The sequence below is a fragment of the Gastrolobium bilobum genome, unplaced genomic scaffold (genome assembly GCF_033153095.1).
Source record: "Gastrolobium bilobum isolate Gb01-03AN ecotype WA unplaced genomic scaffold, APGP_CSIRO_Gbil_v1 utg1090, whole genome shotgun sequence".
Lineage (NCBI taxonomy): Eukaryota > Viridiplantae > Streptophyta > Magnoliopsida > Fabales > Fabaceae > Gastrolobium > Gastrolobium bilobum.
This window is the reverse complement of record NW_026899797.1, coordinates 126269-144470: the sequence shown is the minus strand read 5'-3', so window position 1 is coordinate 144470 and position 18202 is coordinate 126269. Positions and strand designations below refer to the sequence as shown.

The following is an 18202-nucleotide window of genomic DNA, read 5'->3' as shown; positions in this document are numbered from 1 at the left end:
TTTTCCTTGCATTCTTGAGTGTGCTCATTCTTGCCTATAGAAGCTTTAACTTCATCTTTTTCTAGATCCTCGCTTTTAGTAGTGATGGCATTGCAGTGCTCCCTTGGGTTGATTATGGTGTCACTGGGGAATGTTCTTAGATTTCTCTCAGCTAACTGTATAAACAACTGGCCTATCTGATTCTCCAAGTTCCGGATGGAAGCATCTTGATTCTTATGATAGGCTCTTGTCTTATTTATGAAAGCATCAGTGTTCTGGATATGGTCATTAACGATTTTAGAAAGCTGCAGCATCACCTTTTATGTGGAATAGAAGGAGGTTGTAAGTAATTGTTGGAATTGTAATTCAAACCTCCCCCTTGAACTCTACTTTGGGAGTTGTTCCATGGAGCATTGTTCTAGTTTCTCTAGAAGTTTTGTTGTGGTCTTGGATCATACCAGATTCCATTAACTTGGAATGGTTCAGCTTCTAAAAGTGTTGGGCACTCGTTGGTTTCATGCTCTCCTTTACAATACTCACAGTTAACTGAATTAACTTGAGCTGTAGAAAATTGCATCTTGTCCAACTTAGCATTCAAACTGGCGAGCTGTTGAGATATAATCTTATTTTCAGCTAACGCCGCATCATTACTTCCCAATTGCAGAATTCCCTTTCTTGGTTGAATTGGTTAAACTGGTTGAACTGCCATTGATGCGTTATTGTTCCTTGCCATATAGTCAATTAGCTCTAAAGTTTGAGCTGTTGTCTTCTTCCCTACGATTCCACCAGCTCACCATTGACAACCATTATGGAGTCTGGTGTCATTCCATTGTAGAAGACTCTGACTTTTTTTCCGTCTGGCATATCATACTGGGGTCACTTTCTGATCAGTTCTTGAAATCTGGTCCAAGCTGCACACAGAGTCTCTCCTGGCTGTTGAGTGAAGTTGGTAATTTCATTAACCAACTTGTTGTATTTCTCTATGGAAAAGTGATATGCAAAGAACTTGGCTGCCAGATCGTCCCACGTTCAGATGCTGTTGGGGGCTTGTCTTTCCAACCATCTGAGAGTTTTTCCTGTTACAGCAAAAAGGAACAACCTCAGTCTAATTGCATCGTCTGATACCCCATGATGCTTGGTAGTGTCACAGATTCTTAGAAATTTGTCAATGAAATCATGGGGGTCTTTATAATCTTCTCCACCAAACTGAGTATTCTCCACCAATCCTATCAGTGACGGATGGATGTCAAAGTTGTTGGCCTCGATTTGTGGTCTGTCGATGCTTGAATTTGGTCTCGTGAAAAGAGGTGCAATGATTGAATCCATCAATTCATCCTCTTGTGGCGGTGGATTGAGAGCTGCCATCTCGGGTTCTACTTTTGGCTCTGAACTCGAGAATTCCTCTTGCTTCCTCAGCTTGGTTAATTTCCGATTCTTCTTTGCAGTCTTATCGATTTCTGGTTCAAACTGTAATTTTTCTCGATCAACTTTACCTCGCATAAAAGAGAGAAATCAATTAGTAACAAAACAAAAATAAAAATTCCACTCAAAGTTCGACAGTTAAAACTAATATTGGTGTAATTAATCCCCGGCAACGGCGCCAAAAACTTGTTGCAAAATAGGCAAGTATACCGTTCGTTTCAAGTAATAAAAGTGATAAGTAAGATATCGTTCCATCGAGAATTAATGCACCAATGATTAATTTTAACTATTCCCTTTTTAATTGGAAGAAAAGAATTCAGGTTGATTGTGAAATAGGTTAGATTGTAATGTAAAAACAGAATTTTAAAAGCAATTAAATTCAAACGCATGCAAGAATATCTAAAGCGTCAAGAAGTTATGAGATTGATTAAAAATTGTAAAAAGATTGTAGTCAGGATGCACTTCACCTCCGATCCTCCCTTATATTCCTATATTGTATTTTATAATTAACTAATTTGTTTGCTCAGATAATTCATTATTTCCCTATAAATTACTTGAACCCTAATGTCTTAGTGATTTCAACCATTTAACCCAATTAGAATCCTAGTGTCTTAGTAATCCCTCTGGAATTAAGCATTAAGCAAATGAATTAAAAGTCTGCAATCTATGTAAGCCTATGTCTAGGTCATGCACAAATTATTATTCTACCTTGTCCAGATTAAAACCCCAATATGTCTATTGTGAGTCCTAACCCTGAAAGCCCTATTATGAAAGTTATCAGTTCTAATCAGGATATGGAAAAATTAACACAGGCAGAATAAACAAACTAAACTAATTAACTTATAAAAAAACAGTATAGGAAATATAAAGAATTCATAATAGCCTTCATTGAACCATCTTATCCTGGAAGAATCCTCAGTTTAAAAGGACATCTTAAACCTCATCCCAGAGCCCCATTAAATCCTCATAGCAGCCCTCATATCAACACTGTCTGGAGCATATTTCACGTACCTGTAAACACACACATCCCCAGAGAAACAATTGCCCCATCATATTCTATAAAAAAAATAGCATCTAAGAGATAAATCAATGTCGAATTCAGTATTGCAGCTCAAGAACCAGGAATAGCCTTTATCCTAGAACGAAATAAAATTTTCAGAAAAAAAAATCTCATAGGAATTAATTAAAAAGAAAAAAAAAGCTTTGCTTATTGCATTTCAAAAGTTTTCCCCAAATCTAGAATTGATACACAACATTGAATTTAAGTGTAGTTCGAAAACTATTTTTAGCAAAAAAGAAAAAAGACTTTTGATTGCTACCCCAATAGTCATTTGCAATGAGGAAGCAGAAGTAAAAGTTTAATGATTCACTTGCAGTGACCACCCACTTACTCCATAGTTCACACCCAAAAAGCAACAAAGAAACATGGATTCGAAAATGCAAAAGAGCATTGAGAGTGAGAGATAATAAGCACAAATCATGTAAATCTTGCTTCCTTCACTCCCGAATATGAGGAGTTCCTTGGCCGATTCCATAGCTTGAAAAAAAAGATAATAGAAAAAGAAGAACAAAAATTAGAATTGATGGAAAATGGAAGAAGCGGTAACAGTAAAAAAGAGAAAGAAGATACCTTGACTAGAGAATTGTGAAGGTGTGTGGTTGTCATAAACATAGTTGGAAGAAGAAATTGGAATGCCTGTGAAGAAGAAAATCAGAGAAATTGGGATTTAGGGTTAGGAAAAAATGATTGGGCTGGCCCATAGGGTTATTGGGTTAACCCAAAAGAACTGAGGGTTGATAGGGCTAGGGTAAAAAATAGCCCTGCCAAATGTGGGCTAAAAAAATGATGGGGCTAAAAAATGGGGCTGAAGGGCTGGCCCGCGGGGTCTTACCCATTTTGACAGGTCTACTTGCAGCATCATTGTTGCTAGGGTTTGATGAAGTAATACTTCCTCTTGTGATTTAGACATCATTCTCATAAGAACCAAAATCTCTTTATCTTTTTTCTGTTGTTCAGCCTTTTTTTGAGGAATTTCTGACGCTGAATTTGTGTCTCTATCATAAGAGGGCGTTATACCTACAACAATAGAATGGGAACTGATCCCAACCTCCATACCTTTGGGGGAAGTCAACTCTTAAAGCAAAATATCCTTACCTTAATGCATGGGGCTTTACATGTTATTGGGGCCCACTTTACTATAATTATCCTTCCTAAGAATCGTCGTACTCTTTCTACCCTTTGTATTGATTTTATCATGAAAAGGAGCAGGTGTTTTCTTAGGCATCTTGATGGCAACTGCTGGGGCTAAGTTGACTACTTCATTCTGCCCCATGTTGCTTCTTACATATGTTACAACATTGTGTAACTCCTTCAACGCAACATCAACCTTGTGAGGAAGCATGTTAACTTCGGAATTCCCCCCTTCTAGTTTGTCGTCAAAGCTTCGAGTATTGATCCTCTTTGACTGGTCTGATTGTCTATTTTCACCACTGTCCCTTATTGCCATAATGACTTTTAGACGCTGACTTCAATTCAACCTTTGGACCACCATCGATGCTCCGAAGGCTTCCTCCTCCATGTTCTACTCCGTGCTTCCTTAAACCAAGCTTGTATTGCAAACCTTAGGCTCTACTAATGGTTTTTCAGAGCTCTTGACATGATCACGGCTTTGCTCATTTAAGGAGTTGCATTGGCCTTTAGTTTGATTGGTTTGCACAGATCTAGCCTAGCATGATACGTGAAAAACCAAGCCAATGCCAATAGACCCATCAGGTAGAATTTAGTGAGCGTCAATGTTGTATTAATTTTAAAAACTCAACCAATACTAAGGTTGTATCATAATTTTGAAGAAAATCTGTATCATTTTCAAAAATTAGTTGTTGCCAAGGCATCGGTTGACATACAATTGACTCCACCTCTACTTTCATTTGTTATTTAACATGACTATGTTATGTTACATGACAGAATCTTAATCATATTAGAATGAATTAATGTTGATGATTCTATAATTATCTATCTTAAAAAAATTTATTTTTTCTTTTACCATAATCAATTTATTTTTGTATGATTATGATTTTTTCACATAAAAAATTACGTTAAATAACACATGAGAATATGAAAAGATGCACTCAAAAAATAAAATTAGATGAAAAAAGCTCGCGCATCAACAAAGTAAAGAATCCAAAACGTTGTATGTAACATCCTCTAATTATCCCAATATAGAGAATATCACATTGTTTGTAACCAATATATTTAATAATAATAATGAATAAATAAAAATATTTGAGAAAATAAATCTAGAAAGATTAACTGAAATTGCTAACATCCTTCATTAATTATACATGGATGTAAGTTAGTACAAATATCTTACATTCTAAATATTTTACATCAGTTCCACACATATATTACATTCCTAACTACATCAGGTTATAATGTTTATTCATTACATACTTCTCATTCTAGTCTAGCCTATAGGTGTAGGACTCCACACTGCCTGCATGCAATATGACTGCTGCTCCTTGATTTTCAACTATTATGTAAAATTTTCAACGATCATCATAAAAATAAATATTCACAGTCCATCCTTATCCAGAAAAAGATAAGTCAGGCATGATGGTTTTCTGGAAATGCTAGCACAAAATAAACAATGTGAGATATATCTCAGTAAAATTGAGATTTTTAAACCATAACCATTTCCAGCCTAATAACAGAAAATATCAATCTCTCGAGTATATTTCATAAATTGAAATAATATCACAAATATTAATATGCAATCTCGTAATATTTAACTGAAGCTAATTTAATTTTCAATTTTGTGGGTCTCCTGCATGTGAAAGGTTATGATATGACGGAGCTCAAGCCATGATAAGGCGTTCCTTACCCTCAAACCTTCTGATCGCAAACTTTTGTGGGACACTTCACAGCAGTATCATTAAGGTAAAATTTACACATTCTTTTAATATTCAATTGGCATCAAATATAAAAAAAATTCAAAATTTGGAAAGAATTACGTTAACATGACAAGTATAACAAAATTAAAAGAAAGATTAAGGTAAAACTACAGATGAAAATAATATTAAAGAAGAGAAGAAATTAAGAAAATATTTTGGCATAACAACAATATACAACTTTCTAAATATATATATATATATATATATATATATATATATATATATATATAATAATATAATTGAAAAGAAGAAAATAGAGAACAGATTTTACTCTTTCAATATTACCTTTTTTTTATTATTATCTCTTCGTCTTCTTCACCTACATATTATGTTCTTCTCCATAAATTGTTTAACACTCCTTATGCAAATGACATTTGAAGTGCTACATCATATATATATAGATGTCTAGGTGTGCTGAATTACCCCTTTCTTTTCTTTTTCATTTTTCTTTCTTTCCCTTTTTTTTTTTTTTTACATTATTGTAATTATATCACTTACCTTACATCATATTAATTAAAACATGGCAATTGTGGCTTTGGAGGAGTGTTCCACGTGGCCCCCTCCTTACCATATATATATATATATATATATATTATATTATTTTATATATTAATTATTTTTAATAATAAATAATATTCATTTAATTAAAATAGTTATAGTATTGTTATTATTTTTAATTAATAATTTAGGATATTTAGTTAATATTTAATTAGAAATAATTTAATGTGATTAAAAATTTTAAGAAAATAATTTAATATATATTTATTGATTAATATTTTTTTACTGATATAGTTTATCTTCCTTATGATTTTAAACACATAAGGTTTTATTAACAGTTGTTAATAAATAAAACAGTACATATCTATTATAATTTATCTATCATTTAGTTAAATATTTTATTAACTAATCATTGTCTCATATTAATAGTCATATTAGTTATTATTTACAGTTAGTGATATAATATATATTTATAATGTATTCTTATATTTACATGTTAAGATTTAAATATTATATTTACCATATGTTATTTAATTGTTATAAGTTAATAGTATTCATCATAAGGCTTACTATATACTACATTTAATGTTGCCCTTATAATTTTATATAGTCACACATGTAACATAAATAAAATTTATTTCTTTACTTATTTATTAATAATAATAATTTATTTATTTATAGCAAATATAATAATAATAATTTATTATTTATCTATTATTATCATTATTATCAATATTATTATTTTATATATTATTACTTTGATAATTATTACTATTATTTTTATTCGATTATTACATTTCCCTTCTCCTTATAAAATTTTGTCCTCAAAATTTAGACATACCTTCTAAAAAATTTATGGATAACTCTGTCGTAACTCTTTTTGTTTTTCCCATGTGGCTTCGTGCGGTGAAAGTCCTTCCCAACGTACTTTAATTAATTGAATTATCCTATTTCTCAGTTGCTTTAGATTTTTGTCAAGGATTTGAGCTGGCTTGGTACTAATAGTCAGATTCTCTTTAACTTGTACTGAGTCTATATCGAGAATGTGAGAAGGATCTGCGACATACTTTATAAGCTGAGAAACATGAAAAACACTGTGGAGATTGAAAAGATGAGGCGGAAGGGCAAGTTGGTAAGGAACTGACCCTATTTTTTGAAGTATTTGAAACGGACTAATATACCTAGGACTCAATTTTCTAACTTTGAAAGTTCTGCCTACACCTGTGGTAGGAGAAAGTTTAAGAAAGACATGTTCTCCTTCTTTAAAAGCCAAAGGTTTTTGCCTGTTATGAGCATAATTTTTCTGTCTGCTTTGTGCCTTTTCAAGGTTTTCCTTTATCATCTGAATTTGTCTCGAGGTTTCTTGGACTAATTTCGGCCCCAATAATTGTTTTTTCCTTTTTTCATACTAACACACTGGAGATCTACACTTTCTTTCATAGAGTGCTTTATATGGAGCCATTCCAATACTATAGTGGTAACTATTATTATAAGCAAACTCTATTAATGGCAAGTATCTATCCAAACTACCTCCTTTTTCAAGGATGCAAGCTCTCAACATATCTTCTAAAGTTTGAATGGTTCTTTCAGTTTGACCATCAGTTTGAGAATGATATGATGTACTAAGTCTCAACTTAGTTCCAAAGGCTTGCTTTAAATATTCCCAAAATCTAGAAGTAAATCTAGGGTCTCTATCTGACACAATACTTAGAGGTACCCCATGAAGTTTGCTAATTTCTTTTATATATAGTTGGACTAATCTCTCAATAGAATATTGAGCCCTAATTGGTAGAAAATGAGCAGATTTGGTTAATCGATCAATGATTACCCAATTGCATCATACCCCTATTGGGTTCTTGGTAAACCCATAACAGAATCAGTAGCTATACTTTCCCACTTCCACTCTGGTATGTCTAATGATTGAAGTAATCCTGAAGGCTTTTGATGTTCAATTTTCACTTTTTAACAAATTAAACATTTTGAAACATACTTAGCAATATCCTTTTTCATTCCTAGCCACCAAAATGTCTTTTTCAAATCTTGATACATTTTGGTGGAACTAGGATGAATCGTGAATTTACTGTTATGTGCCTCATTCAAAACTTCTTTCATCAATTCTTCCTTTTTAGGAACAACAATCCTTGTTTGAAATTTCACCAAACCATCTTCCCCTTTGGTAAATCCTTCCTGTTTCACAGATTTTTCTAAATCAAAATCTTCCTGTTGAGCTTTTCTAATTTTATCTATCAACTCATTATCTATTTTTATTTCACTAATACCTAAACTTCGAGACAAAACAGTCACAGATAATTTCATATCTCTAAATTTTTCCAACAACTCAATTTCTTTGACCATTAAATGTGACATGTGATGAGGTTTTCTGCTTAAAGCATCAGCTACTACATTAGCTTTTCTTGGATGATATTCAAGTTCAAAATCATAGTCTTTCAAAAAGTCCATCCACTTCCTTTGCCTCATATTCAATTCTTTTTGGTCAAATAATATTTAAGAGTCTTATGATCACTAAAAACCTCAAACTTGACTACATACAAATAATGCCTCCAAATCTTAAGGGCAAAAACTACTGTAGCCAATTCTAAATCATGAGTTGGATAATTTTCCTCATAAGGTCTCAATTGTCTTGATGCATAAGCTACTACTTTTCCTTCTTGCATTAAGACACATCATAATCCCTTTCTAGATGCATCACTGTAAATTTCAAATTTTCTAAAGGATCAGGGATTATTAAAATTGATACAGATGTCAATTTATTCTTCAAATCTTGAAAACAATCTTCACATTCTTGTGTCCAAACAAAAGAAACTCCTTTTCTAGTTAACCTAGTTAAAGGTAACACTAGTTGTGAAAATCCCTTAATAAATCTTCTGTAATATCCTGTCGTAGTAACGGAAAATATATTTAATAATAATAATGAATAAATAAAAATATTTGAGAAAATAAATCTATAAATATTAACTGGAATTGCTAACATCCTTCATTAATTATACATGGATGTAAGTTAGTACAAATATCTTACATTCTAATTATTTTACATCAGTTAAACACATATATTACATTCCTAACTACATCAGGTTAATTTGTTTATTCATTACATAATTCTCATTCTAGTCTAGCCTATAGGTGTAGGACTCCACACTGCCTGCATGCAATATGGCTGCTGCTCCTTGATTTTCAACTATTATGTAAAATTTCCAACGATCATCATAAAAATAAATATTTACAGTCCATCCTTCTCCAGAAAAAGATAAGTTAGGCATGATGGTTTTTTGGAAAGGTTAGCAAAAAATAAACAATGTGAGATAATTCTCAGTAATATTGAGATTTTTAAACTATAACAATTTCCAGCCGTAATAACAGAAAATATCAATCTCTCGAGTATATTTTATCATAAATATTAATATGCAATCTCGTAATATTTAACTAAAGCTAATTTAATTCCCAATTTTGTGGGTCTCCTGCATGTGAAAGGTTATGATATGACGGAGCTCAAGCCATGATAAGACGTCCCTTACCCTCAAACCTTCTGATCCCAAACTTTTGTGGGACACTTCACAACAGTATCATTAAGGTAAAATTTACACATTCTTTTAATATTCAATTGGTATCAAATATAAAAAAATTCAAAATTTGGAAAGAATCACGATAACATGACAAGTATAACAAAATTAAAAGAAAGATTAAGGTAAAACTATAGATGAAAACAACAACATATAACTTTCTAAATATATATATATATATATATATATATATATATATATAAATATAATTGAAAAGAAGAAAATAGAGAGAAGATTTTACTCTCTCAATATTACCTTGTTTTTATTATCTCTTCGTCTTCTTCACCTACGTATTACGTTCTTCTACGAAATTTTTTTTAACACTCCTTATGCAAATGACATTTGAAGTGCTGCATCATATATATATATATATATATATATATATATATATATATATATCTAAGTGTGCTGAATCACCCATTTCTTTTCTTTTTTGTTTTCTTTCTTTTCCTTTTTTTAATAATAAATAGTATTCATTTAATTAAAATAGTTATAGTATTGTTATTATTTTTAATTAATAATTTAGGATATTTAGTAATATTTAATTAGAAATAATTTAATGTGATTAAAAATTTTAAGAAATTGATTTAATATATATTTATTGATTAATATTTTTTACTAATATAGTTTATTTCCCTTATGATTTTAAACACATGGTTTTATTAACAGTTGTTAATAAATAAAACAGTACATATCTATTATAATTTATCTATCATTCAGTTAAATATTTTATTAACTAATCAATGTCTCATATTAATAGTCATATTAGTTATTATTTACAGTTAGTGATATAATATATATTTATAATGTATTCTTATATTTACATGTTAAGATTTAAATATTATATTTATCATATGTTATTTAATTTTTATAAGTTAATAGTATTCATCATAATACTTATCATATACTACATTTAATGTTGCCCTTGTAATTTTATGTAGTCACACATGTAACATAAATAAAATTTATGTAAAATTTATTTCTTTACTTATTTATTAATAATAATAATTTATTTATTTATAATAATAATAATAATAATAATAATAATAATAATTTATTTATCTATTATTATCATTATTATTTTATATATTATTACTTTGATTATTATTACTATTATTTTTATTCGGTTATTACGTTGTACAATCAAATTATATATGTAAAGGGGTTGAACAAGCTGAAAAAAAAAGGAGGTGACAACGAAGAATTTATTATAATTAGAGTTAAAATGTTAAACAATGTTTATGGTTACAATTTTTTTCTTATAAATTTTACTATTATGTTTCTTACAATAACAAAATAAGAAAATGTTTGTAAGGAAATTTTTTTATACCTAATCCCTCTCTTTACAATACACCTTGAGTCGCGCCTGATCACATGCACACAAAAAAGAAAGCTCTAGAAGGGAAATGCGGGCTGACTGTGTTGATTCCTACAAGGATTTAATAAGGATATGTTAGTTGCGATAGGATATATTGTGACACTTAAGTTATGTTACACCTATGTGACACTCAGTCAATCTCATCATTAGATCGCTTATGTTGATCGTCGATCCAACGGTTATATTTATTTTCATCTTTGTATGGTCATGATTTTCCAAATGTAATATTTTATATTTATTTCTACCTTTGTATGGTTATGATTTCCCATATTTAATGCTTTCACTTTAAATTTGGGAAATCATGACCATACAAAGATGAAAATAAATATAACCGTTGGATCAACATAAGTGATCTAACGGTGAGATTGACTGGGTGTCACATAGGTGTAACATAACTTGGGTGTCACAATATCCTATCCCATGTTACTTAGGAGGAAAAAGAAAAAAAAGGGTTTAACCTGAAATTAAAACTCCATTTTTGCTAATAAACCCTAATTAGCTTTAGCTTTCACTACCATCACCCGAGTCGAAGGGTTCGGCTAGGGTTGATTGGTTGGTCGCAGGAACAACCGCCAAGGTTCTCCTCTATACCGCCGAAAAGGACGTGCCCATAGTTGTCAATACACGTGGCACTCATTACATAAGCGCTTACGTACGCGTCTCTCGCTCTTCTCTTTTCTCCTCACCATTAGTCTTCTCTTTTCTCCCACATATTCGGTTAACTCATATCTTTGATTTTATTTTTATTTTTTTTGTTCATTTGCTTCCACATTCAACACTGTGAATTTTATTTTATTTTATTTATTTTTAAATAGATCAATAACCAATTGAGTCGTCCTTGGTCGTCGTTTACATCTAAACAGAATGGTGGATTCAGAGCGAATCCAAAATCCATGGATGGCTTCGGAGCAAACTGCAGTACAAATGAATGCCCAGCCTTCAGATTCCACGAAATGCTTTTCTCCTCCGCCGCCGCTGCAATCATCCGATAGTTATAAATTGGGAATTGGAGAACGAGCTTTCTCTGCTGCCGGCGCCGCCGTCCTCTCCGCCATCATTGTCAATCCCCTCGATGTTGCCAAGGTGCGTTTATTCAGAAAGTCAGGGAAGAGAAAGAAGCATATATTCGGCTGTAATTTCTTAATTTTTTTTTTAATTCTCTTAATTGTTCATTCGACGTGAGGTTATGAGACCTCAACGTAGTTAGGAGTGGAGGAAGGGTATATTGTTATTGATTATCAATGAATTGTCCTTCTGAGTGTCTGGAATGCAGTTTTATATGTTTTAGTATTCATATAATTGAGTTCATGCCAATACTTCAATACTTAACATGTGCTAATCCTTAATATGCATTTTTTTTTTTTTTGAGATTAGATTAGTTATTTATCTTCTTGTTATTCTTATTTGTTTTCCCCAATTTATCAGACAAGGTTGCAAGCACAAGCTGCAGGGGTCGCTTATTCTCATCCACTCAGTAATATGACCGGTCGTATGGCATGTTTTGGGCCAAATATGGTATGTGTGTACTGTGTACTGTGCAACAAAATTTTGCCCATCTACCCCTTGTGAAAACCTGTTATGAAAATCATTATTCCCCCAAATTTCTGTATCTGTATATATAGTTGTTTTGTCAGCCACATAACAAACTAATGCAATGTAGGGTTTCTTTGGAGAGATTGCATGGTTAAATGAAACAATGAATCATTTTGAAGGCCAATTTAGTTGTTTACAATACATGCATAAAAAAATTTAGTCTTTTAACCAGCATATTTGAGCAATTTATTTGACCTTTCCAATATTTTTCCTCAGATGTTTGCTGATTTAAGATGTTCTCCGTCATGTACTCGGGCTGGAATCCATGGCACAGTATCACTTTGTCCTCCGGAGTGTTTTCGGTACAAAGGAACACTGGATGTCCTCTACAAAATTATTCAACAGGTTGGTGGTTTAATATTATAGATATTAAATTGGTTGAAGCAGTCGTTTTTTGTTCTGAGTACATCTGCGCTTGAAGCAGCGATTTACATGTATTACATTTACAAACATTAACACATATTAATCGATTCAAGAGTGGTATTGCAGGAAGGGTTTTCCATGCTATGGAGAGGCACAAATGCAGGCCTGGCACTTGCAGTACCAACTGTAGGTTCACAATTCAATCGACAGTGATTCATTGTTTAACTATTGGACATTATATAATGAGAGCACAGGAATTGACTGACCTATTTTTTTGTATACATTAATCAGGTAGGAATTTACCTTCCGTGCTATGACATATTCCGCAACTGGTTGGAAGAATTCACGACCAAAAGTGCTCCAACCACAACTCCATATGTACCTTTAGTGGCTGGTTCATTGGCACGCTCACTAGCTTGTGCAACTTGTTATCCTATTGAACTTGCCAAAACTCGCATGCAGGTATTAAGATAATCATCCATATTGCTTGCTTTACGTACTGGAACTTGAGCATCTGATGTATTAAAGTGTTGCCTTTTGGATTTCTATTCATGAAGTGCAATGCCTGTTTAAGTCACAGTTATGTTCCTTGCTATTTTGAATTGATGTATGTCCGTGAGCAGGGCCAACCAGCAATTCGAGGCCGATTTTTAGCTTATTAATTGCTTCTGTTGGTTTCAAAGCGCATGGTTTATGTTGTTCAATTTATTTCACAAGTACCAAGTTAATGTTGCCATGGTATGTCATAGTTCAATACCATTGTACAACATTTGTCTTCAAATTATGATTTTGGCTTATTGTTACAGAACTGTATTGTGGTTCGATTTTTATTTGTTTATTTATTTTGGATACTGGATACATTAAGTTGTTTGTCCTTTAGAGATGTACTTTGTTCTACTGTAATTCATGTGTTTTGCTTTCTTCATTTAATTGATCCTATTGGTATTGCTGTGGATTTTGTTATTTGTTTTCAGGTAGAAATGTTAGCTTTATTTCAAATGCCTCAAGCTTTCTCGATTCTTGGTGTTTTTTAGAAAAGCCATGTTTACATCTTTTCATTGCTTTCCAGCAATATTTCCTATTCCACAAACTTTGTAGATTCTTGTTAGTTTTTGGACAATTCTTAGGTTTTCATTTATCCATGATGTAGGCATTTCAAGAGACTCAAATTGGTAAAAAGCCTCCTGGAGTGTTCCAGACTTTGCTAGATGTTGTCTCGCATTTCAAGAGCACAAATAGCCCACAGAGCAGCTGTAAGTGCATAGCTTTTAGACATAATAAATGTAATCTGGAAGGAGTTTGCTTGCTTTGGTGTTTACTTTACATAGATTTGTAAATTTGTTGGGTTGGCTGGTGTTTACTTATTTATATTGTTCATTAAATTTTTGTACAAGCACAAGATGGTTTCATGAATTTTGCCATAATATAATGTTAGGCCTGTTGAATATTTGGATTTAGCTTGCTAATGAACTGGTAACTTAAATAGGAATAGGCATTCAAGCCATAATTCTTTATATGTTACACAAGTAGGGTGATAGAATTATTTACATTCCTCATCTGTTTGATTTGTTTTCTTTCAATCGCAATTATTCTTTTGATAATCTATTGGGGCACTGGCAAAGCTGCTGTGTTTATTAATATGACAGTGCAAGACTTAATAGATATATACATTGATAAGCTAATAAAGGTATTGGTACTATCATGTAATTATTGTTGAATCTCTTCATTTCATTGCAGTGCAAGGCTATCGTGTCCTTTGGACTGGCATGGGAGCTCAACTTGCTCGTGATGTACCCTTCTCTGCTATATGTTGGTCGACACTTGAACCAGTGAGTTTCCTTCCTAAATCCTTTGACATGAGAAGTTGTTTTTATTATTAGTCTTCTCTATTTTCTTATGCCAATTTACTATTGGCTTGCAGACTAGAAGAAAACTTCTTAATTTGGTTGGAGGCGATGATGCCACTGCATTAAGTGTTCTCGGGGCAAATTTTTCAGCTGGTTTTGTTGCTGGAACTATAGCAGCCGGAGCTACATGCCCGCTAGATGTTGCAAAAACTCGAAGGCAGATAGAGGTTTGTTTCTAAGTCACTTAAATTTCCCTGGTATTTTCTTTTACTCAAATGTGGGGGATATAGTTTTGTATGTATTTGCCTATTTGGTCTTATTCTAGGGTCATAATTTCTCCAAAACTTTGCAGAGGGATCCTGTTAGGGCATTGAAGATGTCAACGAGACAGACATTGATGGAGGTTTGGAGGTATGCCATAATTTGGATTCCAAATGTTATAATTTTGTCTTTCTCATTGTTTTATGATAGAAATTAGATGCCAAATGCCTTAACGGCCTAATTTTTTCTTTTCTTTTCCCCTCTATGATCTGTTGCATATATTTTGATTTGAGATGTATAGTGGGTGATACGCTTGATGCCAAAAGGGTTTTTACTTTTCTATCTCTAGTATTAATTTGTCGTCAGGGTGAACATTGTTTGAATTGATTAATATGTTATCAACATCTACAATACCTTTTATACCAAACTAATTGGAGTAATTGATTAATATGTTATAATGCTGATTATTTTTATGCTTTGTCCAAGCTGATTTTTCAATATCTTCTTTCAGAGATGGTGGCTTGAAGGGACTCTTTACAGGTCTTGGTCCGCGAGTTGGTCGAGCAGGTCCCTCCGTTGGAATTGTGGTTTCATTTTATGAAGTTGTAAAGTTTGTTCTACATAACCAGTACAATACATCGTGATGAGGTCCTTCTTATTCTGCTTGCTTATTTTTATTGCTGAAGCGACTTTTGTTTTGAATCTCTGGGAATTGCACAGCGAGGTTTTTGCTGAAGGGAAGTCATTTCAATCCGTTTCTGATCATGAACTAACATTCGTGAATAGGAAAATGACCAAGTATAGGATATGCTCTAGTTTAGGTTTTTGAGCTTTTTATTGTAATTTTGCTGCTTTTGCCCAGCAGAAATTTTGTTACACATGGGGTTCTCCCCTGAAAGTAAATTCTGAATAAAATTTGAATTTTTTTCAATATGCTACTGGGTGCTCTAAACATCACCATCACGCATGGGTAGCTATGAAGCACCGATTCCGACACGGCGTTTTTGATACGTTTTCAATACGTTCTCGATATGATCATTAATCCGTTGATACGATACAATACGTTTTCGATACGCGTATCCGATATGGTAGAAAAAAAATCGAAGTATTGGTGCTTCATAGACAGGTAGTACCTACACACATTAAGGAATGTTAACTGAATTGTCATTTGATTCTCTTAGGCGGGTTTAGGGGGGAACCCGTGGCGAGGGATCACATCAATGGGTTAAGACTATATTAACTATAGCAAGTGAGTCTGATATCATGTTTAAACCCAAAATTTTAAGGTATTGAGTTCATGGATCAATTCACTTATATTCACTTCACTTAGCCTATTACCAACCAATATGAGACTCATCACACTTTAATATTTCAACAATTTTTCCTTCAAATGTGAAACTCATCATTGGTATGCACCCGTCTCTGATACTACTGTCAAGTGAGTCTAGGGGAAGCCCGTGGCAAAGGACCACCACCAATGTACTAAGCTACTCCAACCCGGCTTTGATACCAGAGTCAGGCGAGTCTAGGGGAAGTCCGTGGAGGGGAACCACCATCAATGGGTTAAGCTACTCCAACCGTAGCAAGTGGGTCTGACACCACTGACATCACATTTCAACTCAAAACCTTAAGGCACGTTGGATTAATGGGTCCTTCCACTTATATATACTTGACTTAGCGCATTACCAACCAATATGAGACTCAGTCACACTTGAAAATATCTCAACAATCTCTCCCTCAACATTGGTATGCTGCTCTGATACTACTGTCAAGTGAGTCTAGGGGAAGCCCGTGGTAGGAGACCACCACCAATGTACTAAGCTACTCCAACCCGACTTTGATACCAGAGTCAGGCGAGTCTAGGGGAAACCCGTAGAGGGGAACCACCATCAATGGGTTAAGCTACTCCAACCGTAGCAAGTGGGTCTGACACCACTAACATCACATTTCAACTCAAAACCTTAAGGCACATTGGATTAATGGGTCCTTCCACTTATATATACTTGACTTAGCGCATTATCAATCAATATGGGACTCAGTCACACTTGAAAACATCCCAACAATCTCTCCCTCAACATTGGTATGCTCTCCCTCAACTGAGTAGCCTAGGTCCAAGTACTCATCCCGCCTCTAGCCATTCACTAGACTAGTTCATGGGTCCATCCGCTTATATTCACTTCACTTAATCCATTACCAACCAACGTGAGACTTATAACACTCGAATATTCCAACAGATTCTGTATGAACTTTTCATCAAGCTACTGTTTTATTTTTGGAAGAAATATGATACGAACCTTCGAAGAGCCTCATCCCAATAGTTAGCCCATGAGATAGGAGAGTTCAAAATCTATTTAAACTCCATACCAGATCCTTATGTTTTCGATGTGAGATTCAAATTTCATACCTTACAATTAAATCATAACATCTCTTCACGTTCCGCAATCCCGATGCCTACGTGGGTTTGGTTTTGTGCTAGTATTTTCTAGCCCTGGGCAAACACTGTAATGCCAGCGTTATCACCCGTGCCACTCAATTGTGACTGGAAACATAGTGGAAGATTATGATATTAATTGATAAGAACCTTGGGAGAGTCTCCCCCAAAAGTTAGCCCATGAGATATGAGAGTCTAAAGTCCATAAAATCTCAACACCAGACCTTTATGTTTCTGATATAGGACTCAAGTCTCATATCTTGCAATCGGATCTTAACAAAATACTAGTGAAATTTGGATGGTTATTCCTGCAAATTGAAGGAGGAATCTTCTGTTATTCGACCTTTTAAGGATAACTTCATGCTGGGTGAATAATAGTCATTCTGTTATAGGATTTGTCTCCTGTGGGTCAGCCTGTTGTCTCTGACAAAGTTGGAAACGATTTAATGTTCGCGTCACATGCGAAAGATTTACAGAAACCTTAGTTCTGAACTTCACGAGAAAATTTATGTATAGACAGGTTTAGCTCTTCTTAAGTCAGGTATAATTTAGAGATTAAAATATAGAATTATTATGTATTTGCATAACTATGAAGTTGTTAAAATTTACTCTAATTTTTTAATGGTTATAGCTTTGTCTTGCTCTTTAAAATACAAACCTCACATCCTAATCAAAACCTTGTTGAAAAAAGACAACGAAAACAGATATTAATTTTTTCTTGGCTTGGAAAAGTGGAAGTTCAAGCCCAGGGAAAAGAAACCCAAAGTACAAGTAACTTATTCTGGGAGTAGACTCTTAGTAACAGCCCGTTAGAGGAGGCACAACATCCCAAATAAGGAGAATATGATCCTAAGATAATCTTACGTTGACCAATGTATAAGCCCTTTGATCGCCTTCCTAT

At 33.3% G+C, this 18202-nt stretch overlaps 1 protein-coding gene across 5 annotated transcripts; it reads left to right on the top strand.

The window, feature by feature from the left end:
* The first annotated feature begins 11326 nt into the window (after positions 1-11326).
* Positions 11327-15773, top strand: LOC133293552 (mitochondrial carrier protein MTM1). 5 transcript variants are annotated; one of them, XM_061492138.1, is made up of 11 exons: positions 11327-11458; positions 11670-11889; positions 12232-12321; positions 12616-12744; positions 12889-12952; positions 13058-13224; positions 13913-14015; positions 14500-14591; positions 14684-14836; positions 14962-15020; positions 15382-15773. In XM_061492138.1, the coding sequence occupies exons 2-11, from the start codon at positions 11671-11673 to the stop codon at positions 15512-15514; spliced, it is 1209 nt and encodes a 402-aa protein (XP_061348122.1). In that variant the 5' UTR covers positions 11327-11458; position 11670; the 3' UTR covers positions 15515-15773. The 5 variants fall into 5 exon arrangements, with proteins under 5 accessions (XP_061348122.1, XP_061348120.1, XP_061348121.1 ...); XM_061492136.1 differs by having other exon boundaries at positions 11344-11458; positions 11622-11889; XM_061492137.1 differs by lacking the exon at positions 11327-11458 and adding an exon at positions 11505-11523 and having other exon boundaries at positions 11622-11889.
* The last annotated feature ends 2429 nt before the right edge of the window (positions 15774-18202 follow it).